Source organism: Nycticebus coucang, chromosome 2 (assembly GCF_027406575.1).
Source record: "Nycticebus coucang isolate mNycCou1 chromosome 2, mNycCou1.pri, whole genome shotgun sequence".
Lineage (NCBI taxonomy): Eukaryota > Metazoa > Chordata > Mammalia > Primates > Lorisidae > Nycticebus > Nycticebus coucang.
The window spans coordinates 5285607-5311994 of record NC_069781.1 but is presented as its reverse complement, the minus strand read 5'-3'; the positions used below and the strand labels follow the sequence as shown (position 1 = coordinate 5311994).

Sequence of the window (26388 nt, the reverse complement as noted above, 5' to 3'; positions counted from 1 at the left end):
GGCCGGGGCTGGGTTTGAACCCACCACCTCTGGCATATGGGGCTGGCACCCTACCCCTTTGAGCCACAGACGTCCCCTGCAATGGGCAAACTTTTTGAGTTGTCCAGACCCTACAAGAGCTCTCTAGTACCTACCATTAGGGTCCTTAAATGTCCAAGGATAAAGAGGCTGTACTTGGCTCGTGTGATGGTGACATTCAATCTCTGCAAACTTGCCAGGAATCTAAGTAATAAAAAAAGAGTTACTGCTATAGAATAACAACATATCCATGTAAGTGAGACGCAGGGAGTATATCAGACAGCTTTCCTAGTGCTCCTTCTGCTGGAAGGAGTGTGAAAGTCACAATGCCTTCACACTGTCCCAATATAGAGTGTCCAGTACAGACACAATTCCCACTAAAAAGTAAACAAGTCAGATCACCATTTCTTTCCTATTTTGACTTAGGTAAGATAGTGAAAATTTTAAAAGTATGGCTTTTAAGCCTTAAAAATTTCCTAAAAATATGATACTAGCTCAATTACTTATTCTTAAATGCAATATTTGGATTGGTAAACTACTATAGAACTAGTGCAGAAAGATACAAACATCAGATAAATATTTCAATGGATTAGAAAAGAGCTTAGAAATACAAGTAGTTGGTATATGATAAAGATGAAATGGCAAATTAGTTGGGCAAGAACGGAATATTTATAAAATAGTCCTGTGATAATTGCCTTCTACTTGTATATGTAGCCATCCTAGGGAGGGGCAGAGATAAATTAGTTTTTTTTTTTCTTTTAATTTTTTGAGACAGAGTCTCACTATTTCACTCTGAGTAGAGTGCCATGGCATCACAGTTCACAGCAACCTCAAACTCTTGGGCTTAAGCGATTCTCTTGCCTCAGCCTCCCAAGTAGCTGGGACTACAGGGGCCCACCACAACACCCGGCTATTTTTTTTTTTTTTTGTAATTGTCATTGTTGTTTGGCAGGCCTGGACTGGAGTTGAACCCGCCAGCTCTGGTGTATGTGGCTGGCGCTCTAGCCACTGAGGTACAAGCACTGAGGTGATAAATTAATATTTTAAGAATTAAACAAATTTACACTTGTAAATTTCTTTTCTTTTTTTCTTCTTCCCTTTTTTTTTTTTTTTGAAACAGAGCCTCACTTCATTGCCCTCGGTAGAATGCCATGGCGTCACAGCTCACAGCAACCTCCAACTCCTGTGCTTAGGCGATTCTCTTGCCTCAGCCTCCCAAGTAGCTGGGACTACAGGCGCTCACCACAACGCCCAGCTATTTTTTTGTTCAGTTTGGCTGAGGCCAGGTTGGGTATATGGGGCAGGGGCCCTACCCACTGAGCCACAGGCTCCGCCTACACTTGTAAATTTCATCTGCTTCTCATGAGAAGGAACAAATAATCATATGAGTGTCTTGGGCCCAGAGACTTGGGAGTTTTCTGACACCTGTCCAAGTGTCACCAGCATTTTCTGTAACACAAGGGTACAGCAGTTAAGTTTAATGAATCAGCCAGTGTTAGAAGACAGAGAGAGAAGAGGGAAAACTACAATTGATGACACACACTATGTGAGAGTAATATGCCCCTGCAAAGTATAGTTAATCCATTTATTCCATCTTATTAAATAAAAGTTTCACACCATAAAATATGTAAGACACCAAGAACAGCAGACCTAAGAGTGGATCCATTTCACAGCTTACAAAGAAATAATTGCGGTTCCTCACCCAATGGAGCCTTGCATGGCATTTGCTCTAACACACGTAACGATAACACAGTCCTTCTGACGACCCTGGAAAGCATCCACGGTATCTACTTCAGCAGGTCTATTTAAAAAACAGAAACGTGTTTACTGGAAAAAGGGAAATGCTAAATATATACATACGTATTTATGAAGGATTTTAAAAGTTTTTTTTAACAAGAAATTTTTTAAATGGTTACCTTAGCAGTTAAATTTCCCCCATCCCCTGGTATCCACTAATCTACTTCTTGTCTCTATAGATTTTCCTATGCTAGAAATCTCATATAAATGGAATCATAAAATATAGTTCTCTGTGACGGGCTTCTTTCCTTAGCATAACATTTCCGAGATTCACCCAAATACCGCATGAACAGTATTTGATTCCTTTTTTGGTGTTTCACTGTACAGACATATACTGTACTTTTATCTGTTCACAGTGATGGACATTTAGATCACTTTCTTTTTATGGCTATTACGACCAACGTTGCTTCAACCATTTGCGTTTAGGTTTTTGTGTGAACATGCTTTCAGATACATATCTAGGAGTGGCACTGCTGGGTCAAATGGTAGTTCTATATTTAACTTTTTGAGGAATCATCAGTGAGTCACCATTTTACATTTTTACCGGCATTCTGAGAAGGTGGAAATCGAGTTTCAATTTCTCCATGTTTTCCCCAACATTTGTTATCTGTTTTTCTTAGTACAAGATGAGCATCCCAAATGTGAAAAGTGAAATCCAAAACGTTCTACAATCGGAAACATTTTGTGTGCCAACATGACACACAAAGGAAACAGGATATTCAGCTGGCTGAGTATATAATGTACAACATCTGAGAAAACCTGAAACGTTTCTGATCTCAAGCATCTCAGATAAGGAATACTTTGAGAGTAAGTGGTGTTTTTGTGGCTTTGATTTCCGGTTCTCTAATAATAAATGATGTTGAACATCTTTTTGTGTGCTTATTATCAGCACATTTGTATGAGAAATGTTCATTCAGATCCTCTGCCTATTTAAACATTATTTTAAGGCTTGGTACCTGTAGCACAGTGGTTACGGTGCCAGCCACATACACCAATGGTGGTGGGTTCAAACCTGGCCTGGGACAGCTAAACAACAATGACAACTGCAACAAAAAATAGCTGGGCCTTGTGGTGGGTGCCTGTAGTAACTGTAGTCCCAGTTACTTGGGAGGCTGAGGCAAGAGAATCACTTAAGCCCAAGAGTTTGAGATTGCTGTGAGCTGTGATGCCATGGCCCTTTGCTGAGGGCGACACAGTAAAACTCTGTTTCAAAAAAAAAGTTAAATAGTTTTACTTAATATTTAACTTAAAAAGTTAAATAGTTAAAAAGTTTACAGTTTTTGGCCGGGGCTGGGTTTGAACGTACCACCTCCGGTATATGGGGCCGGCACCCTACTCCTTTAAGCTACAGGAACCGCCCAAGTTATTTAACTAAAATTTTTAATGTTGAGTTTTAAGAGTTCTTTATATATTCTGAATAGGAGACTCAAATATAAGATTTCCAAATATTTTTCTCTTATTCTGTGGGTGGTCTTTTCACTGTTTTGATAAATGCCCTTTGATAAACAAAAGTTTTACATTTTTCTTTCTTTTTTTTTTTAAAGAGACAGCCTCACTTTATCGCCCTCGGTAGAGTGGCATGGCATCACAACTCACAGCAACCTCCAACTCCTGGGCTAAGGCAATTCTCTTGCCTCAGCTTCCCGAGTAGCTGGGACTACAAGAGCCCGCCACAACACCCAGCTGTTTTTTGTTGCAGTTTGGCCGGGGCCAGGTTCAGACCGGCCACCCTCAGTATACGGGGCCGGTGTCCTACCCACTGAGCCACAGGCGCTGCCCTACTTCTTTCTTTTCAGTAAGGATACCTTTTCTTTCTTTGCTTCACCGTTCTGGCTAGAACCACCAGTATCATGTTGAATAAAATAGCAAGAATTTCAAACATTCTTCCTCAAATTAGTGTGCTTTTCTTGTGCTATCTTTCCCTAGCTTTGGTATTAATGTTGACCTCATGGGCCGGGTGTGGTGGCACATGCCAGTAATCCTAGCACTCTGGGAGGCCTAGGCGGGTGGACTGCCTGAGCTCATGGGTGCAAGACCAGCCTGAGCCAGAGCGAGACCTCATCTCTAAAAAAACAAAAACGTAGCTGGGTACTGTGGTGGGCACCTGTAGTCCCAGCTACTAGGGAGGATGAGGCAGGAGAATCACTTGAGCCCAAGAGTTTGAGGTTGTTCTGAGCTGTGGGACTACGACACTCTATTAAGAGGGACATAGTGAGAGTGAGACTGTCTCAAAAAAAAAAAAAAAAAAAAAAAAAAACTGCCCCATAAATCAGTTTGAAAATGTTCTTCTAGGGCGGCGCCTGTGGCTCAGTGAGTAGGGCGCCGGCCCCATATGCCGAGGGTGGCGGGTTCAAACCCAGCCCCAGCCAAACTGCAACAAAAAAAAATAGCCGGGTGCTGTGGCGGGCGCCTGTAGTCCCAGCTACTCGGGAGGCTGAGGCAAGAGAATCGCTTAAGCCCAGGAGTTGGAGGTTGCTGTGAGCTGTGTGATGCCACGGCACTCTACCCGAGGGCCATAAAGTGAGACTCTGTCTCTACAAAAAAAAAAAAAAAAAAAAAAAAGAAAATAAAAAAAAAGGAAATGTTCTTCTATTTATAGGAAGAGTGTGAGAACTGGTTGTTTATTCTTTTTTTGTTTTAATGTTTGGTAGAGTTCACCAGTGAAGCCTACTCCTAGGCTTTTTATTCTTGAGAGACGTTTCTTTACTTATACTTTCTCTTTACTTGTAACATAGGTCTGATTTTCTATTTTTCTCTAGAGTCAGTTTTGATAGTCTGTGTTTTTAAGTGAAGAAAACTTGAAGTAATGGATTTCCCATACTTAATCTTTTAATTTTATTATTGAGGTAAGGAGATAAAAACTTGATCTTTACTTTACACATAAAGGCAACAAAACGGTTAAATAATTTATCCAAAGTGAAATGCGACTTCTAATCTAGCTAGAATTAGAATTCAGAATAACAAATTGCGGAGCTAAAGGGAAAAGATCTGCAAAGGTCCTCAGCTGATCCCACTGTCAAGTATAATGTTGACATCCCCAGTGCCAGCAGGTCGTCTACAGAAGCCACAAGTGCACCTACAAAGCAGGAGTCTGTGAAAGCCAACACCCCCACGCCTTGTGTTCTGTCACCACTCTACACAGGTAAGACCATTCCCTGGAGTTAAGTTCCCTCTTCTTTTTTCCTTCTATACACTCTCTTCTAAATAAAAAGGAAAACTAGAAATATTTGTAAAAATACCTCACCCTTTTCTATCAAACTCTTTGTCCAAATCCTTCTGAATCATTGTCTTCTGGGCCTTGTAATGGGTTATTATGCCAATGTTTCGAAAAGTAACATCCTTTCTTTTCTCTTTAATAAGCTTAATTATTTCCATCACCAGTTTAATTTCTTGAACATTTATGTATGAGCTATGTAAGATGAAAAAAGAAAACACAAAACACAATACATCAAAACTAACAGCAGTCCAAGTGCTAACTTAAGTTCTGTTTAGTCTGTTTCCCATTATAGTAAAGGGCAGGCAGAGAGGTTTTATCTTTTATTCAGCCAGCAATGACTCAAAGAGGCTGTTATGGCCAAGCGCAGTAGCTCACACCTGTAATCCCAGCACTTTAGGAGGCCAAAGTGGAGGACCACTTGAGTTCAGGAGTTTGAGACCTGCCTCCACTAAAGAGGGACCCGGCCTCCACTAAAACAAAAAATTAGAAAAAAAAGAAAAGAAAAATTAGCTAAGAGTTGTGGTAGTCCCAGCTACTTGAGAGGCTGAGGCAGGAGGATAGCTTGAGCCCAGGAGTTTAAGGTTGCTGTGAGCTAGGCTGTGGCCATGCCAATAGTGAGGAAAAAAACACTGTTATGAATGCATTAAAAAAACACTGTCATGAGAATTAATATTGTACATAAGAATAAATATAAAAATAACATGCCCAACATGAAGTTGTAGAGAAAGAAGACTTATGAGACTGAAGTTTAGGCGCCAATTTCTTCATCTGTTAAAACAGGGATAGTCAATATTAGGGAACACTATAAGAAAGAAAATCTGAGGGCGGCTCCTGTGGCTCAGTGAGTAGGGGACTGGCCCCATATACCGAGGGTGGCGGGTTCAAGCCCAGCCCCGGCCAAACTGCAACAAAAAGTAGCTGGGCGTTGTGGTGGGAGCCTGTAGTCCCAGCTACTTGGGAGGCTGAGGCAAGAGAATCACCTAAGCCCAAGAGATGGAGGTTGCTGTGAGCTGTGACGCCACAGCACTCTACCAAGGGCAACAAAGTGAGATTCTGTCTCTAAAAAAAAAAAAAGAAAGAAAGAAAGAAGGATCTGAATAATGATAGCTAAGACAAATTAAGGATTTACTGTCTTAGAATACGCTCACTTAAGATTTAGCATCTGAGAAAATGCTTTATACACGTTATCTTCTGTAACTCCTCATCACTGCCTTGCAGACCGCATACCACACAGGACCCAGAGGTGATACCCACAGAGCCCAGCGTGAGCGATGCAGTGTGGGCCCCTGCAGCAGGCTCACATCCTCATTGCTGTCCGTGACCACCATATATCCTGCACTCCCAACACGCTCACTAAACCACATGTCCCTTCATCTCCAAAGCAGATCCAACATGCACCAACACCAGGGGATATGTGGCACTTACCTCTTCATTCCTGAGGCTGCTGCATCTGTCTTGCTTTAAGAGCCTTAATTACCCAGTATCCTAACTTCGAGACCGGGAACACAGCTGGCTATCTCTTCATTCTCCTCAGTTGTCGCTCAGGTTAAGCCTCTTTGGTTAGCATTTTCCCTCACAACTTCCCATCCTTGTAACACGCTGGAGCTTGATTCTCCATCCTCTGCTTTCCTCCAGCAAGCCTCACTACAGTGTTCACGCTGGGACCCCGTAAGCCTGGCAATCCCAGGGCCACATTACTCCTCTGTGTATTTAACACCTTCAACAAATGTCACGCCCCCCAACCTGTGCACCTCCCATGACACCTAACTCTCATCTGAGGATACCGCCTGCTCACTCGGTAACCCTCTCCCCACACAGAAGTGGAGTCTGTATCTCCTCATACTTTATAACAGGGATGGTTTGATGAGTGCTGCCTCCAGACTCCTCCTCCTCTCCTCTCCCAAGAACCCCGGGCTCTTCTGACACTGCTGCTATCTGGCAACACCACAACTCCTCCCTGCTGTCATTTAAAGAGCAGCTGACCTCGCTCCTTTATTCATAACCCGATACTGTCCAACCTCTGTCTTTACTTCTTTACTCCCCTTCACATCTTAATTCAACTGAATCCATACTTGCTTCATAGCACTTACCCCATCTGGTGTAGTTTCTGACCCAGGTGACTATCTGGTTAAGGTCTGCCTCCCCATTACCACAACGATCTTGCAATGGGGCCACATTTGTTGATTCACTCACTGCCGTGATCTCAACATGCGCCTGCTCAAGTGCTTACTTATCTCATCTTAGGAAACCTTATACCCAACAGACAGAAAGACGGAGAAGCCACTAACCTAGCTGAGTGAAAATGACTGCAGCCTAGCACTAGGCAGATATATGTGTACAGAAAACGTTTTAATACAAATCTGAAAGAAAATAATGTGACAATTTGGGGGATCATCAGTGGGGATCAAAGCAAGAGGAGAACATACTCATTATCCCGTCTTTCTGATCCATCTCCAACATCAAACACAAGGTAAGGCTGAAATGGCCAGTCTGCTGAACACCGAATGGCTTCTGTCAGTCTGTAAAAGGGCAGCACCATTCAGAATACAAGTTAGTTAGAAGAAAAATTTTTATTATTACTACCATTTTTTTTTCTTTATGTGGGAGGGACTTTCTTTTACAGATGTTAGTGAAAAGTACAAAATGGATTTTATTTCCATTCTATTGCTAAAGAGAACTATGTCATTAATATAGCTAACAGCTATAATCCTACCACTCTGGGAGGCTGAGGTGGGAGGATCATTTAAGCTCAGGAGTTTGAGACGAGCCTGAGCAACAGCAAGACTCCATCTCTACAAAAAAATAGAAAAAACTTAGCTGGGGATGGTGGCATGCACCTGTGTAGTCCCAGCTACTCAGGAGGCTGAGGGAGGGGGACAGTGGGAGCCCAGGAGCGGGGTACTGCAGTGAACTGTGATGATGCCACTGTACTTCAACCAGGACAACAAGAGTTAAGACTCCGTATCTCAAAAATGAACCAACACCCCAGCTATGATTGGACAGGTAAATCAGTTACTCAAAAAGTGAAAAAAAGCATACCATAAAATATTATTGTAGAATATAGTCCAACTCCTCCCCCCCCCCCAAACATTTTACAAAGGAAAAAAGTAAAAATAGGCTATGTATACTAATGGGACTGGAAGAGATATAGCAAAATGCTACCAGTGGTTATTTTTAGAAAGTATAAATATGGGTGACTTCCTTTTTTATTTGCATTTGCCGTAATCAGCATGATGGCTTTTATAAGTAGAGAAAATTACTGAATGTTCGTAATTTTTGCTTTTTATGATAAGACTTAACATAATAATTCTGTAATGATACAGCCAGTAAGGGGGAAAAAATCTACAGTAAAATGGCTGTTCTTCCTAAATAGCTAAACTTACAAAAAAAGTAAACTCACAGGCCAGGAACAGAACCCACCTATTTGTTTTCAAGTTTCTGTTATAAACATAACTAGACGGGAAGAGACATATGTCTGGATGCATCCTGTACTGAATGGTGAGCTGTAAAACGGGCAGCCTGCTAATCACATTGTGCTCTACATTCTCTTCCAGCAGTTTGTAGAAGCGAGCCATCATCGACTGGTCATAGCCGTACTCCTGTGCTTTCTGAGAGGGGGAAAACAAGGCAATAATTTCCAAAAATTCACTTATACTTTTCCATTAGAAATATAATTACTGAACTTAACATATACACTGACCATCATCGACTGGTCATAGCCACACTCCTGTGCTTTCTGCAAGGGGGAAAACAAAGCAATAATTTCCAAAAATTCATTTATACTTTTCTCATTATTAGAAATATAACTACTAAACTTAACATATATACTGCTAGCATTCAGGTGGCATAAGATGACCAACAACTACAGATTCAGAGAAAGGAGGTTTTTAACCCTGATTTCCAAAAAGTCATGAATCTTAAAGATAATAAATTGAGATATTTTCTCTTTCTTTAGAATACCCATATACTGCTTATGAAAGAGATGTGGTCTTGTGAATGGCTACAGTCAATCTAGTCTGATGCTAACAAATGCCACTCAAAACCATCAATAATATAGGAAGCAAATGAGTGTAACACAGATTTTAACAATTATTTCTGGAGTATGCCCTCACAAAAAGAAATACTGGAAATGAGCCTTTTAAAGACCAATTTCTTCATCTATCTAGTAAGCACCTGAGCATTTACCACAGTGAGTCCTGAGACTACTAGGAAGAATAAGTCTCACTGAACTCACACTCCAGTAGAGGAGGCAGATGCCAGACTTACAAAATGAGCACCCCTAATCTGAAAATCAGAATTTCCTTTGAAAATCATATTACCACTCAAGAAGTTTCGGATAAAAAAAAAAAAAAAAGTAGTAGTTTTGGATTTTGGAGCATTCCAAATTTTAGGATTAGAGATGCTCAAACCTCTACTAAATTGAGTTTACAAATCAAATTACCAGCTAAAAGCTGTAATCAGAAAAATAGTGACTTAAATGACAAATGAAGAAAACTGTTTTAATGTTATCACAGTTACATTAAATATACTTTTCAATGATAGCATCACACAAAGACCAAAAAGTATTACACCTTAAATAATCTAGAAGTAAAAATATGTTCTGAAGATGATGAAATCTTCGTGAGTGATGTTGAAGACACTGGCATTAAAGATGTACAAGGACTGGCTTGGAGCCTGTAGCACAGTGGTTACAACGCCAGCCACATACACCAGGGTTGGCAGGCTCAAACTCAGCCCGGGTCAGCTAAAACAACAATGACAACTACAAAAACAACAAAAAAATAGCCAGGCTATTTTTGAGAGAGATTGAGATTGAGAGTTTGGGATTGCTGTGAGCTGTGACGCCACAGCACTTTACCCAGGGTGACACAGTGAGACTCTGTCTCAAAAAAATAAATAACAAACTCATCCTAGAAAAAACGCTACATACCTTTATTGCTGAATATCACTATGGTCACTTAGAAGGCAAAGCTATCCACTGACGCCAGGGCCTAGTCCACCCTTCAAAGCAGAATTCGAACTCCTTTTTTTTTTTTTTTTTTTAAGGAGACAGAGTCTCACTTTGTCGCCCTCAGTAGAGTGGTGTGGCATCACAGCTCCCAGCAACAACCTCCAACCTGGGCTTAGGCGATTCTCTTGCTTCAGCACCTGGGACTACAGGTGCCTGCCACAACGCCCGGCTATTTTCTTGTTGCAGTTTGACCGGGGCCGAATTCGAACCTGCCACCCTCGGTATATGGGGCTGGCACCCTACTCACTGAGCCACAGGCACTGCCCAATAGTGGAATGCTTTTTCTGGAATGGCCATCAGAGCTGTCACCGTATGAAGTCTGATAATTAAGTTCACGAACTTGCCACTGTGTGCTTATGTTGGCAGCACGGTAAAAACAACTCAAAAAGGTTTCATAACCTTGGCATACACGTGTCTCGTGGCTGTGTTCATGCTGACGTGTGGTGGTGTCTTGCTAAGAGGTGTTCATTATTGTTGTTGTGTGCCACACAATAGCTCTGATAAACATTCCAGAAAAAGAGTTCCAAAATTGCTTTGAAGGATAGACTAGGTGCTGGCATTAGTATGTAGCTTCCTAAGGAGAATGCTTTGAGGATAACTGTAGTGATATTCAACAATGAGGTATGTAGCACTTTTTCTAGGATGAGTTCACAGAATTAACAACAAAGTCTGAATATACCTGTTTCACAAACTGAGAGTGAAAAAAAGGCATTACTACTTAATTAACAAAGTATGATTTTAAATAGGTTTGTGTATCTAAAATAATTAATAGACATTTGGCAATTTCACCCACATCCCCAAAAGTTTATCAATTTCAATAAGACCAAAACCTAATTTTGAATCTTCTGTTTGAAGAAAAAGAAAAAAAGATTTATGTAAGATAAAAAATCTACTTCCAGACAAATGTAGACATATATTCTGACACGGAAGATGTCCCTGATCTGAAAAAAATCTAATTCTGCACAGAATGATTCCTGTCACCTTTAAACAAAACCAAAGCCATATACATATATACAAACCTTATAACCATTATCTACCATATTTTAATAACTTACTTACTGTCTGCTGTCCCCTAGAATGTAAGTTCCACGAGGACAGCGATTTTGTCTATTTTCTTCACTGTCATAACCCCAAGACCTGAAACAGTGCCTGAATTATGTTGGCACTTAATAAATACATATTGAAAAACATCAATAAATGCACAAACAAATACCCAGTAAAATCTATTAAAATATTCATATAACTGTTCACAATAATTATCACTAGAAATAGGGAGTCAGAAAGGCAAGTTGTGGAAATGACCTTTGTAATTATTTTCTAAATTTTCCTCAATAAACCTCTTTTATTTGTATAAATAAATGGATTTTGCTCATTTGCTGTTTTTATCAGTAAAGTTGAGGCCCATTAACAATCCCTTTTCATTACCTGCTAAGGCCCTTCAAGAAGTTATAATCAGATTTTTGAAATACAGCATTATTTGTAGAAATAAGGTATAGAATTTGCTCATCATTATTCTTTTTTTTTTTTTGAGACAGAGTCTCACTATGTCACCCTCCATAGAGTGCCATGACGTCATAGCTCACAGCAACCTCCAACTCTTGGGCTTAAGTGATTCTCTTGCCTCAGCCTCCCAAGAGCTGGGACTACAGGTGCCTGCCAAAACACCCAGCTATTTTTTTGTTGTAGTTGTCATTGTTGTTTGGCAGGCCCAGGCTGGGATTGAACCCGCCAGCTCTGGTGTATGTGGCTGGTGCCTTAGCCGCTTGAGCTACCAAGCTATAGGTGCCAAGCCTCATCATTATTCTTTAAGAACAAAATCACCGGCAGCAGTTCTTCCTAACAGACACATGTTCAGCTTTTCACTCAGGGATGGATGTGCTTCTGGGCTACACCCTAGAATGGTCAGGCACCTGTGCCCAGATGTCATACAAATTGCACTATCATTTATAATAATCTACAAGTTAACAATAAAAACCATTTGCATGGCTGGGAGCCCATAGCTCAGCGGTTAGGGCACCGGCCACATGCACTGGGGCTGGTGGGTTTGAACGTGGCCCGGGCCTGCTAAACAAACAAAAATGAATGAATAAATAAATACACAAACACTAACAAAAGCTGACGAGAAAAAAAAAACAACAACAAAAACGACATGCATGCATTTTATACTTCAACAGAAATACCTTGAAAGTGATCCATCTCTGGGATTGTTTATGTATAATCTATGTTATTAGTAAAAAATATAAATTTATTAAATTTCAAAATCATAGTCTAGGTCTACTCAGATTATTCCAAACATCTACTAAATCCTGATTCGTGTGCATTTCTGGGAGACATTTTGAGTGAGATTAACAAAGTAGAATGAACCACATTCTAGAGGTGCTTATCTTCCAACAGGCAGAGTCACAATTAATTCTTTTTTTTTTTTTTTTTTGTGGTTTTTGGCCAGGGCTAGGTTTGAACCTGCCACCTCCGGCATATGGGACCGGCGCCCTACTCCTTGAGCCACAGGGGCCGCCCTAATTCTTTTTTTTTTTTTCTGTCACCTTCACTTACAGACATTTTCTTGTACTATAGATTGGAAATGTACTCTAAAAACAATTTCTCTTTATGGTGTTGTCCTTAAATGTGCACATATTTAAAAACATACATCAAGAGGCTGGAATTCTTTCTCTTGTTTTTCAAGTTCTTTAAGCAGCCTGAACATAAAACCTTACCATCGAAATGACTGTTGGGGGGAGCTGTTTAGGGTCTCCTACTAGGATCAGCTTGTTGCAGCGATGGATGAGCGGAGTCAGAGTCTCAACTTCACAAGATTGCCCAGCCTTGGTAGGAAGGCACAGAAGGGAGAAACAGTCTTAATCATCTCTGCCATTAATTTATCCACATACATTTTATCTAAAGTTCTAACCATTCATAAAAGTATCACATTCTCCTTCTATATCAAATACCAAAAATGAGTATTTTAATTAGAAAAAGCAAAAAACAGAAACCAAACCCCTCACCCACAATTTTTTTTTTTTTAAACCAAACATTATTTTGAAATTGACCACCATGGAAACCACCACCACTTAGGAAGCAGCCACAAGGTCATGTGAGGTCTAGGTTTGTGTTCTTTGTTTCTGTTGGTCATAAACTTGAGAAAATTCTCTTCTCCTTTAAAGTTTTTCTTAAAAAAACAGTATCTTTGGTTCGGCACCCGTAGCTCAGTGAATAGGGCGCCAGCCACAAACACCGAGGCTAGCGGGTTTGAGCCTGGCCTGGGCCTGCTAAACAACGACAACTGCAACAAAAAAAATAGCTGGGCATTGTGATGGGCATCTGTAGTCCCAGCTACTTGGGAGGCTGAGGCAAGAGAATCACTTAAGCCCAAGAGTTTGAGGTTGCTGTGAGCTGTGACTGAACAGTACTCTACCAAGGGCAACATATATCTGTGAAATTCAAAAATCTCATTAGGTGGGTGGTGCCTGTGGCTCAAAGGGGTAGGGCGCTGACCCCATATATAGGAGGTGGTAGGTTCAAACCCAGCCCCCAGTCAAAAACTGCAAAAAAAAAAAAAAAAATCTCATTAGGTATGCCCATGTGTTTTCCCCAATCTTCCTTGGTTTCCCAGTAGGTCTCTTCAGTCCAAGACTTGAGCTTCTCTTCAATTCAATGACATCTTTGATTATCTAATCATCTTTACTTTTTTCTGTTCTTTTATTTTGGTGAATATTGGATCTTGGGTCTCCAGGATTAATTCTCTGTTATCTGCTCCATCTTTTTTATCTTCTGACTTCTACATTCAGGCAAATAGTAGGTACTCAATAGAAGTGCACTCAAAGAATGAACCAGGAATAAAGGATGTTAGTTGAAAACATTGTGGCTCAAGGCTGTCTAAAGTTGTATTAAAACTCATTCACAAAGGACTTGGCGCCCATAGCATAGAGGTTATGGTGACAGCCACATACACCAAGGCTGCTAGGTTTGAACCCAGCCCGAGCCAGCTAAAACAATGACAGCTGTAACAAAAAAATAGCCGGGCATTGTGGCGGGCACTTGTAGTCTCAGCTACTTTGGAGGCTGAGGGAAGAGAATTGCTTAAGTCCAGGAGTTTGAGGTTGCTGTGAGCTGTGATGCCACAGCACTCTACCGAGGGTGACATAATGAGACTCTGTCTCAAACAAACAAACAAAAAAACCTCCTTCACAAGGTAACCAGAGGTACTCCCAAGAAGGAGCTACCAGCAAGCAGAGATTCTGTCACCAACAGTCAGTTATCCTTAAGACTATCATTCCAATACTGGAGAAGCAATCTGAACAATGGTGGGCAATCAGCAGCACATATCACCAGAAGAGAACACACATGTAAAAATCAGACGCAAAGAAGCCATTTAATCACAATTCATCTAAGACTTACTTCTCATGGTACTAGTCAAAGTTGCATGGCCCCCTGTGATCACTGACCTCATCAACAATGACACAACTGAAGGGAACACCCCCTTGCCCTCGAAAAGCAGACTCTAGCAGTAAACCACCACTTGTGCTCAATGTGCAGCAGATGATATGAGATTCTAGTATGATGATACTCTGTGTTTTCTGTGGGCGTCCTTGAACCTGAGAAAACAAATAAAGGTTAATCATCAATATCTAGTTGCACATGAATCCTTGATTATGATGGGCCTATTTTTTTTTTTTTTTGTAGAGACAGATTTTCACTTTATGGCCCTCGGTAGAGTGCCGTGGCATCACACAGCTCACAGCAACCTCCAACTCCTGGGCTTAGGCGATTTCCTTGCCTCAGCCTCCTAAGTAGCTGGGACTATAGGCGCCCACCACAATGCTCGGCTATTTTTTTCTTTTTTATTATTATTATTATTATTATTTTTTTATATATATTTTTTTTTGTAGAGACAGAGTCTCACTTTATCATCCTCGGTAGAGTGCCATGGCATCACACAGCTCACAGCAACCTCCAACTCCTGGGCTTAAGCGATTCTCTTGCCTCAGCCTCCCGAGTAGCTGGGACTACAGGCGCCCGCCACAACGCCCGGCTATTTTTTGGTTTGCAGTTCAGCCGGGGCCGGGTTTGAACCTGCCACCCTCGGTATATGGGGCCGGACTCAGCCACAGGCGCCGCCCTCGGCTATTTTTTTTCTTGCAGTTTGGCCGGGGCCAGGTTTGAACCTGCCACCCTCAGTATATGGGGCTAGTACCCTATTTGCCTGAATGTAGAAGTCAGAAGATAAAAAAGATGGAGCAGATAAAAAATAAAAATAGGGGTAAATAGGGGCTGAGCCACAGGCACAGCCACCGAGCCAATGCAGCCCTAGACCTTGACAGGCCTATTTTTACTATAAAAATCTCCTCACTTAGTATGTGGCAGAAAACATTTAGTAAAAGTTACGGGAAAACCTGAAATCTAAAAAATAACAGAAGCATTCAAGATACTCAGAAACTAACCAGGAAAAAATATTGCCCTTCAGAGTCTAAGCATAGAACATGATTTAAGCACATTAAATAACATTTATTCAAGGCTTGATTTGGTCAAAGGAGATTACAATCCTTCTGTTAGCCCGATGTTTGCAGTCAGGTTGCAGAATAAGTAGAGATTAAATAATTCTACTGAGTTGTGAAACAATTATCTGAGTAAAACCAGAGTTAGAAATAAGCATGAACATGTGTTTTTCTGTTAGTCAACATAAATGTCACATTATAATGTACACCACTTAATGCTCAAAGTAATAAACTGGCGCTCTTATCAGAGACTCTGTGTGTCTACTTCTGCTACTGAGAAGCAGCAGTGACTCCTCTCTGCTACACATTCAACCTTGCAGCTCCAGAGGGTGGCACTAGAGCCCCCCGCCCCAACTCACAGAGCAAAGCACTGCCAGATAGCTCTCTCCCCAGCCACGCAGTGAGCAAAAATGCCACCGTGACTAAGTCAATGGTCCACACAAGGTGTGTGAGGAGCAGCAAAAAACACAACACCTGTGAACACAAACTTTGTCATTAAATTTGGGAAGATTTGGAGCTCAGTTTAAAATGTGAATGAATAGCTTTCACATAATTTCTAGTTTAAGTAAAAACAAATGGCTAAAGGAAATATGTATTGATAAATTAAATGTATTTATTTAGCTACACAGAGAAGGCTAATACATCTGAGAGAAAAACCTCAGCTCAAAAAATACTTTAACATCACCAGTTGTAATTACCCTCCCTCCCTGACCCTACTAGGTTTGATTAGGGCTGCATTATGATAATCAGGCCATACATCTAGCTCACTTAAGTTTCGCTCAGTCTAAATCTTATCTAATATTTTTACAAGAACACAGGAGATAAAGATAAGTACAAAGAATTAATGTTCTAAGCCAAGAATCGCAAAAACAGACCAAAAAAGTATTATACTTTCTTTTTCTTTTTTTTTTTGTAGAGACAGAGTCTCACTTTATGGCCCTCGGTAGAGTGCCGTGGCCTCACACAGCTCACAGCAACCTCCAACTCCTGGGCTTAAGCGATTCTCTTGCCTCAGCCTCCCGAGCAGCTGGGACTACAGGCGCCCGCCACAACGCCCGGCTATTTTTTGTTGCAGTTTGGCCAGGGCTGGGTTTGAACTCACCACCCTCAGCATATGGGGCCGGCGCCCTACTCACTGAGCCACAGGCGCCGCCCCCAAAGTGTTATACTTTCTTATGCCAAATCCATCCACCTCCTCTCTACTTGACCCAAGCTAGAGCAATGGAAGGCCCACAGTTACCACCTTCATCCTAACGTTCACCACACAGGTGATGGTCTTTCCCTCTCTCTTTTTTTTTTTCTTTTGGCCAGGGCTGGGTTTGAACCCACCACCTCCGGCATATGGGGCCGGCACCAGCTACTCCTTTGAGCCTCAGGCGCTGCCTGTTCTTTCTCTTTAATAAAGAGAACTCCAATAAACCTGTTTTCAGTATTTATCTGATATTATAATTGGTTTCTGCAGCAGGTGGGAAGCAGAAATAGAGTACCTTGTAAGAGGAATTTTAAATATTTATCCTGACCTAAAACAGAAAAAAGATAATTTAAATGACTTCTTTCTTAGAGATCTCAGAAGGTGCTAAGAATTCATTCTTAGGTTAAAGAAAAAAATGCAACATAAATAAATGATGTAATAATACCATTTTCTCTACCTCTATAGATGTTCGCAATTTTTCATAACAAAAATTTTTAAGTGTAACTGAGAAGAGGCCATAGGTTGTCTGAACCATTTATAATTGAATGAAGGAAAGAAAATCAAGAAAATGCTACAAGAGAACTACTTACCTCCTTAATTTTAGAAGCAAGTTCCTGCCTTTCTTTTGAAACTTTGGCAATTTTTTCATCTAATTCTTGCCTCTGGAAAAAATTCAAATGCCATCGTTAAAACTAAAACAGGACTTTATTATTTTTTTCAAGTTAACCCCAGTGATGTAAAACCAAGCCTTTTTTTTTTTAAATAGAGACAGGGTTTCACTTTGTCGCCCTTGGTAGAGTGCTATGGCATCACACAGCTCACAGCAACCTCTAACTCCTGGGCTTAAGCGATTCTCCTGCCTCAGCCTCCCGAGTAGCTGGGACTACAGGCGCCCACCACAACGCGCGGCTATTTTTTTGTTGCAGGTTGGCAGGGGCCGGGTTTGAACCCGCCACCCTCGGTATATGGGGCCAGCACCTTACTAACTGAGCCACAGGCGCTGCCCCAAAACCAAGCCTTTTAAAATGCTTTCCAGGCTCGGTGCCTGTAGCTCATTGGCTAGGGGGCTGGCCATATACACTGGGGCTGGCAGGTTTGAATCCTGCCCAGAACTGAGACATCACAGCACTGTCTCCAAAAAAAAAAAAAAAAAATTTAAATAAATAAAACAAAATACAATAAAATGCTTTCCAATGGACTACCCCACCTTTTAAAATGGTAGGCATGTATTTTACTAATGAAACTTAATTAACCCAGCTTGTTTTCTCTTTACAAGTCCTTGATACACTTTCTGTTTTGCTCTGTAAGATTCAGTTATGTCACAGGCAATGCACATATGCTATTACCTGCCTAGCATTCTAACCCTTGTAACATGACTTCTTCACTGACTTCTAGGTGGTTCAAATGGGTTGTCAATGACACCCTGATCACTCCTCTGGCCACAGTGATGGGCCTGTAATGTAAGTCTGGGAATTCATGGCACCTATTCTCTTAAAAACAGGGATTAGAAGGCTGGGTGTGGTGGTTCACACTTGTAGTCCTAGCACGTGGGGAGGCTGAGGCAGGCAGATCGCTTGAGCTCACGAGTTCAAGACCAGCCTGAGCAAGAATGACACCTCATCTCTAAAAATAGCAGGGTGTTGTGGTGGGCACCTGTACTCCCAGCTACTTGGGAGGCTGAGGCAACACAATCTCTTGAACCTAGGAGTTTGAGGTTGCTGTGACACATGACTCCACGGCACTCTACCCAGGGTGACAGAGTGAGACTCTATTTCAAAAACAAAACAGAACAAAACAAACAACTCTGCCCTCCCCAGCCCCCAGGATTAGACCTGCCTGTCCACTCAAGGACTAATCAAAGTCCTTCCTTGGAACTGAGGCATAGATGCTGGTAGAGAGACCTCAGGGACCTTCTCTCCCTATGGTAGTGGTTCTCAACCTTCCTAATGCTGCAGCCCTTTAATACAGTTCCTGTATTACCTGTATCACAGGTTGAGAACCGCTCTCTTATGGGGTTTCTAAGCTTAGATGGTAGAGTTCAAAGATGTCATGCTTATTTTCTCAAGAAAATGGCTGACACAAAGAAAAACCAATCAAGGAACAGAGATATGGTACCCTCTGAATCTCTGCATCCATGCTTGCTGAAGCTAATACATTCCTGGGTTTCAGCGGTGTATGAGCCAGTAAAATCCCTTTTTGTCTAAGCTAACCAAAACTGTTTCTTTAACTTATAACTGAAAGATACCTAATAAATTCAGTAACATAAAGCAGTACAGCCTATAAGCCAAATGCAATGCATCATCTGTTTTCTGAAATAAAGTTTTATTGGAACACAGCTGCATCCATGTGTTTTCTTTTTCTTTTCTTTTTTTTTTTTTCCCGCAGTTTTTGGCCGGGTCTGGGTTTGAACCCACCACGTCCAGCATATGGGGCTGGTGCCCTACTCCATTGAGCCACAGGTGCCACCCCAGCATCCATGTGTTTATGTGTTATCGAATGGCTGCTTTCATGCCACAAAAGCAGAGTAGCTGCCAACACTCTAACCAACAGTACGGCCCACAAATCCTAAAATACTTACTACTCTTGCCCTTTACAGAAAAGTTCACTAACACCTGACGTAAAGATACACCACTTTAGAACATAGTTTTATACATGAATTATGCCATTCCCTAATAAAAGAAGGGCATCAAACACTCATCAATTGGTTTATATACCTACGAGTTACATATATTAATTATTTAGAGAGTATTAAGAAATGTTTAGGTACCTGTATCTCCCGTCCACCTCGGCATAAAGCTCGCTGCCGGGAAAGCTCATCTAGTTGGCGATCTAGAAACTCCTTTCTTCTATGCATCTCTTGAACATGAGAAGGTAAATCTTTTTCTAATAAAATAAAAGAAATTATATGCCAATTAAAAAAAACACGCACACATATGCCAACATAATAGAGAAGCAAAACTAGTTTACAAAGCTAAACTATTTCTGGAGTCTCTAAATCTTCTTGAGTGCCCAAGTAATTTTCTACCATGTGAAAGGAAATAGACTAGCATGTACCATGTTCAGTACTTACTCATTCTGTGGTTAACCTGGCTGTCCAAACTGAATTTTAGAACTTCATTATTAATAGACTTTTCTGGACCCAGTCGTACTAAATTTATATCTCCACAGTTTCCTGTTGATGAAAATCAAATTTAAAGATTAATAAGGTTCACTGCCAATATATCTTGTGTCTATACACAGCATCTCTCTCTCTCTTTTTTTGAGACAGAGTCTCACTTTGTCACCCTTGGTAGGCTCCGTGGCGTCACAGGTCACAGCAACCTCTAACTCTTGGGCTTAAAGTGATTCTCTTGCCTCAGCCTCCCAAGTAGCTGGGACTACAGGTGCCCCCCACAACACCCTCCTATTTTTAGAGACAAGGGCTCACTCTTACTCAGGCTGGTCTCAAACCTGTGAGCTCAGGTAATACACCAGCCTCAGCCTACCAAGTGTTAGGATTATAGGCGTGAGCCACCGAGCCCAGCCCATAGTTTCTATTTCTAAGAAAATCTATTAGCAACCAGAGAAGGGAGCTAACATAACTCAATCAACCAGACATCAGGACCTACACACTAGTTACTTTTTATACATTATTTTGGATAGTCTTCATAACCCTGGAAGGCAAGTACTTATCACTTCTACCTAATAAAAGCTCGCAAGGTCATATAAACATTCCACTGTAGATTCTATTATATTAACATTTTCAAAGTATGCTCTATAGACTATTCCATTGCAAAACAGATTTGGGAAATGGTGAATTTAAAAAAATAAAGCAGTTTTCTTAACCACAAAGTATTTCAAGAACTTTTATACATTATATAATATGTGTTTTAGTTTCTTAAAATCTTCTTTAAGACCATCAAATCCTTTTTTTTGCAGAATATTCAATATAAAATCTTTGAAACCATGCTTCACATCGCATTGCTACTCCAGACTGAAGGGACACAGATGACAGAAATTCTTGAGTATAGTAATTCCAGAAACTATAAACATCATTTGTCCTATTTAATAACCACATTTTAAGGGTGGCGCCCGGAGCTCAGTCGGTAGGGCGCTGGCCACATACACCAAGGCTGGCAGGTTGCAACCCAGCCCAGGGCTACTAAACTATAATGACAACTGTGACAAAAAAATACCCGGACGTTGTGGCAGATGCCTGTAGTCCCAGCTACTTAGGAGGCTGAGGCAAGAGAATGGCTTAAGCTCAAGAGTTTGAGGTTGCTGTGAGCTGCAACGCCACAGCACTCTACCCAGGGCAACAGCTTCAGACTCTGTCTCAAAAACAAACAACAAAAAACACATTTTAACAACAACAACAACAACAAACACATTTTAATTCCAGGTTTCATGTTGTTACTTAATCTAAAAATTTCCCACTGCATCACTGGGCTAAATTATAGCAATCTTGCAGAGTTTGTCAGCATTCCAATCTGACACATCATAAAGTTATTTGTTTACTATTTCCTTTCACTGAATGTTAAGTCCCCCCCCAAATAATTTTGTTCTGGTTCCTACCTAGAATACTGGCTGGCACAAAGTTCGTACAAGATTAATATGTTGAATAAATGGCTTACTTTTAGAGCTATCTACAGAATATTTTTGATCCCAGTTTAGCTCATTCTCCTAAATTTGAGCCAACTTCTGGTCATCATTTACTTGAGGGTTTGAAAACTGCTTACCGTGGTTAGATGTGGTTGCTCAGCCCTGTAATGTAAGCAACTTGAGAGACTGAGGCGAGAGGATCACTTGAAGCCAGGAGCTCAAGAATATAGCCAGACCAGTCCATATTTTTTTTTTTTAGCCAGGGCTGGGTTTGAACCTGCCACCTCTGGCATATGGGACCGGCGCCCTACTCCTTGAGCCATAGGCGCCGCCCACCAGTCCATATTTTTAAAAAATTAGCTAGGCATAGTGGCATGCACCTGTAGTGCCAGCTACTCAGGAGGCTAAGGTGGGAGGCCTGATTTAAGCCCAGGAGTTCAGGTTGCAGTGAGCTATGATCACACCACTAACACTCTAGCCTAGGTGACAGAGCAAGACCCTGTCTCTAAAGAAATGAAATAAACAAAAAACTGCTTAACTCAGTGTTTCCATCAGAAAGGTAAACGAGATTACCTAGAAACTCACTCACTGTAAATACCAATAAATGTTCCATAAATTATAACGAACATCCTTTACGTTACAGAGTGAGCTTAGAAGAACTTAACAAATTCCTTAAGGCCAAAGAGAGAGAGAGAGAGAGAGAGCGCTAAAAACTAGACCCAAAAGCCCCTGAGCTGCTGCGGCATCCCTGAGGGAGCAGGGTGGAAGGCGAGGGTTGATCAGTGTCCAGGTGCCAGTGTATGTTTGGCTCTTTGAAGCCAGCATCACTGAGCATCATTTACATTGAGTAAAATGAAGAGATTAAAAAATCTTTAATTTTATAAGTCTGACAAAGGCCTACATTGACAAAATCACTATTCCCGTAAAAATACAGAAGTTTCTCTAAGAGAGATTTAGATTATAATGTCCACCAGAAGGTAAAGGGGCCTGGAAGAGGTAGATGAAAAATAAGTTAACTTGGCCTCAGCTCAGCTGAATTATAAATAAATCCTTTTCTTATACTTTCCAATCATAGGCCTATGCCACACATGGATAGAAGGAATAACATATAAATCATGGCAAGTGAAAAAGGGGACCCAATCACAGATACATATGAGATTTTATTTATTTATTTTTTTGAGACGGAGTCTCAAAACTGTCACCCTGGGTAGAGTGCCATGGGGTCACAGCTCATGGCAACCTCAAACTCTTGGGCTTAAGTGATTCTCTTGCCTTAGCCTCCCAAGTAGCTGGGACCATAGGCGCCTGCCACAACACCTTTTTTTTCTTTTGTTGTTGTTGTAGTTGTCCTCGTTTTAGCTGGCCCGGGCTGGGTTTGAACCTGCCAGCCTCGGTGTATGTGGCTGGTGCCCTACCTACTGAGCTACAGGAGCGGCTCACATCTGAGATTTTATTTATTTATTTTTGTAGAGACAGAGTCTCACTGTACCGCCCTTGGGTAGAGTGCCATGACGTCACATGGTTCACAGCAACCTCAAACTCTTGGGCTCAAGCGATTTCTTGCCTCAGCCTCCCGAGCAGCTGGGACTACAGGCGCCCACAACAACGCCCGGCTATTTTGTTTTGTTGTTGTTGCAGTTTGGCCGGGGCTGGGTTTGAACCCGCCACCCTCGGCATATGGGGCCGGCGCCCTACTCACTGACATAGGTGCTGCCCCACATTTGAGATTTTAAAAAATAAGCATGTATGGTGGCGCTTATGGCTCAAAGGAGTAGGGCGCCGGCCACATACGCTGGAGGTGGTGGGTTCAAACCCAGCCCCGGCCAGAAACTGGGAAGAAAAAAAAAAAGCATGTAGTGAATAATTTTATGCCTATGTAGAAAAACCTTAGTTAAACTAGAAATTTTTCTTTAAAGAAAGTTTTTTAGGGAGGCGGAGCAAGATGGCAGCCAAGTAACAGCTTCCTTGCATCTGGGCACCATGAGTCTGGGGAGATAGGACTCCAGGCATCTCCGGCTGATGAGATCTGCCTATCATCACCCCTGAGAGGATACAGGGAGTCAGCGAGAGACTTCTGGACCCCAAGAGGAGGACTAAAACAGTGGAAAACCGGCAAGTGGTCGTGTGTGTTCAATCCGTCTAAACCCGCCCGCAACTTCCACAGGCACGAGAACTTAAAGAGCAAGAGGAAGTGAAAGGAAAATTAGGGCAAGGAAACAGATAAAAGAAATCACTCATGAGGAAGAATCAGCAGAAAACTCCAGGCAACATGAAGAACCAGTCCAGAACAACCCCACCAAGGGACCATGAGGTAGCTACTGCAGAGGATCCCACCTATACAGAAATGTTAGGAATGACAGAAAGGGAATTTAGAATACACATGATGAAAACAATGAAAGAAATGATGGAAACAATGAAGGAAACTGCTAATAAAGTGGAAAATAACCAAAAGGAAATCCAAAAACAGAATCAAATAAGAGATGAACGATATGAAGAATATAAAAAGGATATAGCAGACCTGAAGGAACTGAAACAGTCAATCAGGGAACTTAAAGATGCAATGGAAAGTATCAGCAACAGGTTAGACCATGCAGAAGAAAGAATTTCAGAGGGAGAAGACAAAGTTTTTGAGATAACTCAGATAGTAAAAGAGGCAGAAAAGAAGAGAGAGAAAGCAGAACGTTCAGTCAGAATTATGGGACTTTATGAAGCGTTCCAACATACGAGTTATAGGAATCCCAGAAGGGGAAGAAGAATGCCCCAGAGGAATGGAAGCCATACTAGAGAATATTATAAAAGAAAATTTCCCAAATATCACCAAAGATTCTGACACACTGCTTTCAGAAGGCTATCGGACCCCAGGTCGCCTCAGCTCTAACTGAGCTTCTCCAAGACACATTGTGATGAACCTGTCCAAAGTCAAGACCAAAGAAAAGATTCTGCAAGCTGCCAGGAGTAAGCGCCAGTTGACCTACAGGGGCAAATCCATCAGAGTGACCGCAGACTTCTCTAATGAAACTTTCCAAGCAAGAAGACAATGGTCATCTACCTTTAATCTACTTAAACAGAACAATTTCCAGCCCAGAATTCTGTACCCTGCTAAGCTAAGCTTCAAAATTGACGGAGAAATCAAATCATTTATGGATATACAAACATTGAGGAAATTCGCCACAACAAGACCAGCTCTACAGGAAATACTAAAGAAAGTTTTTTAGTTTTGAGCATAGACTTCTAATTACTGATATTAAAATAGTTGATAAAAATATACCCATTTCTATCATAGACAAAAAACACAAAAATAAAACAACACTAATGAAAAATTAACCTTCGGGCGGCGCCTGTGGCTCAGTGAGTAGGGCGCCGGCCCCATATGCCGAGGGTGGAGGGTTCAAACTCAGCCCCGGCCAAACTGCTACAACAACAACAAAAAATAGCCGGGCGTTGTGGAGGGCGCCTGTAGTCTCAGCTGCTCGGGAGGCTGAGGCAAGAGAATCGCGTAAGCCCAAGAGTTAGAGGTTGCTGTGAGCCGTGTGACGCCATGGCACTCTACCCGAGGGCGGTACAGTGAGACTCTGTCTCTACAAAAAAAAAAGAAAGAAAAATTACCCTTCAAGGCTCGGTGCCCACAGCTCAGTGGTTAGGGCGCCAACCACATATACTGGGGCTAGCAGGTTCAAACCCGGCCCAGGCCTGCTAAAACAACAACTACAACAAAAAAATAGCTGGGCATTGTGGTGGGCCCTTACAGTCCCAGCTACTTGGGAGACTGAGGCAAGAGAATCACTTGAGCAAGAGTTTGAGGTTGCTGTGAGCTGTGACACCACAGTCATCTACCAAGGATGACATAGTGAGACTGTCTGAAAAATAAATAAATAAATAAAAATAAAATTAACCTCCATGGAATAATGTGTTTTATACAAAACATTCCAAAGAACAAACAAAATTATCAACTCTTTTTTTTTTTTTTGAGACAGAGTCTCAAGCTGTCGCCCTGGGTAGAGTGCCGTAGCGTTACAGCTCACCGCAACCCCAAACTCTCGGGCTTAAAGCGATTCTCTTGCCTCAGCCTCCCAAGTAGCTGGGAATACAGGCGCCCACCACAGTGCCAGACTATTTTTTGGTTGTAGTCGTCATTGTTGTTTGGCAGACCCGGGCTAGATTTGAACTGGCCAGCTCCAGGGTATGTGGCTGGCACCCTAGCCGCTTGAGCTACAGGTGCCGAGCCTATCAACTCATTTTTGAAAATTTGTATAACTTCAATTCTTTTTTTTTTTTGTAGAGACAAAGTCTCACTTTATGGCCCTTGGTAGAGTGCCGTGGCATCACACAGCTCACAGCAACCTCCAGCTCCTGGGCTTAAGCGATTCTCTTGCCTCAGCCTCCCGAGTAGCTGGGACTACAGGCGCCCGCCACAACGCCTGGCTATTTTTTTGTTGCAGTTTGGCCGGGGCTGGGTTTGAACCCGCCACCCTCGGCATATGGGGCCGGCGCCCTACTTATTGAGCCACAGGCGCCGCCCCGTATAACTTCAATTCTAAAACTAGACAAAGATGTCATGATAAAGAAAAATTACAGACTGGCCTCATTCATGAACACTAATAAAACATTAGCAATTTAGCAATGTGTTAAAAAATAGTAATACACTTTTTACCCTCAATGAAACCAAAACAACAACAACAAAATAGTAATACAGGATTAATTCCTAGACTAAGGTCAACTTCAAGATAGTTTAACATCAGAAAAACTCTGTAATTTATAATTATTAACAGAATAAAGGAAAAGGAAACTTCATTACTATTTCAATGAAAGCAAAAAAGTGCAATAAAATTCTACACCTATTTATGGTAAGAACCCTAATGAGAAAGAAACTCTTCAAACTGATAAAGGGTATAAACAAAACCCAGAAACATACTCAATAGGGAGATGTTTGAGGCATTTCCTTAAAGGATACCCCAGACCACTAGAAGTAGTATAAAGAAGTGAAAATGAAAGTAATGGAAAGAGAAAAAGCTCTCTCCACTCAGAAGGTATCAGTGCTAATTTAAAAAATCCAACCTAGACAACTCCCTTGCTTCTTCCT

The 26388-nt window shown here is 41.5% G+C and overlaps 1 protein-coding gene across 2 annotated transcripts in view; it reads right to left on the bottom strand.

Moving 5' to 3' along the window:
* The window catches only part of SETX (senataxin), a 180262-nt gene that overhangs the window by 9690 nt on the left and 144184 nt on the right, over nt 1–26388 (bottom strand). Inside the window, exons 23-33 of one of the 2 annotated variants that reach the window (XM_053559070.1) lie at nt 19798–19899; nt 19495–19610; nt 17318–17389; nt 14486–14635; nt 12758–12865; nt 8733–8768; nt 8453–8640; nt 7459–7551; nt 5060–5224; nt 1721–1819; nt 135–222 (exon numbers count right to left, since the gene is read on the bottom strand). In XM_053559070.1, the coding sequence (XP_053415045.1) occupies nt 135–222; nt 1721–1819; nt 5060–5224; nt 7459–7551; nt 8453–8640; nt 8733–8768; nt 12758–12865; nt 14486–14635; nt 17318–17389; nt 19495–19610; nt 19798–19899 (1217 nt within the window). The remainder of the gene's footprint in view (nt 1–134; nt 223–1720; nt 1820–5059; nt 5225–7458; nt 7552–8452; nt 8641–8732; nt 8769–12757; nt 12866–14485; nt 14636–17317; nt 17390–19494; nt 19611–19797; nt 19900–26388) is intronic. The other variant, XM_053559075.1, reaches the window with a different exon arrangement.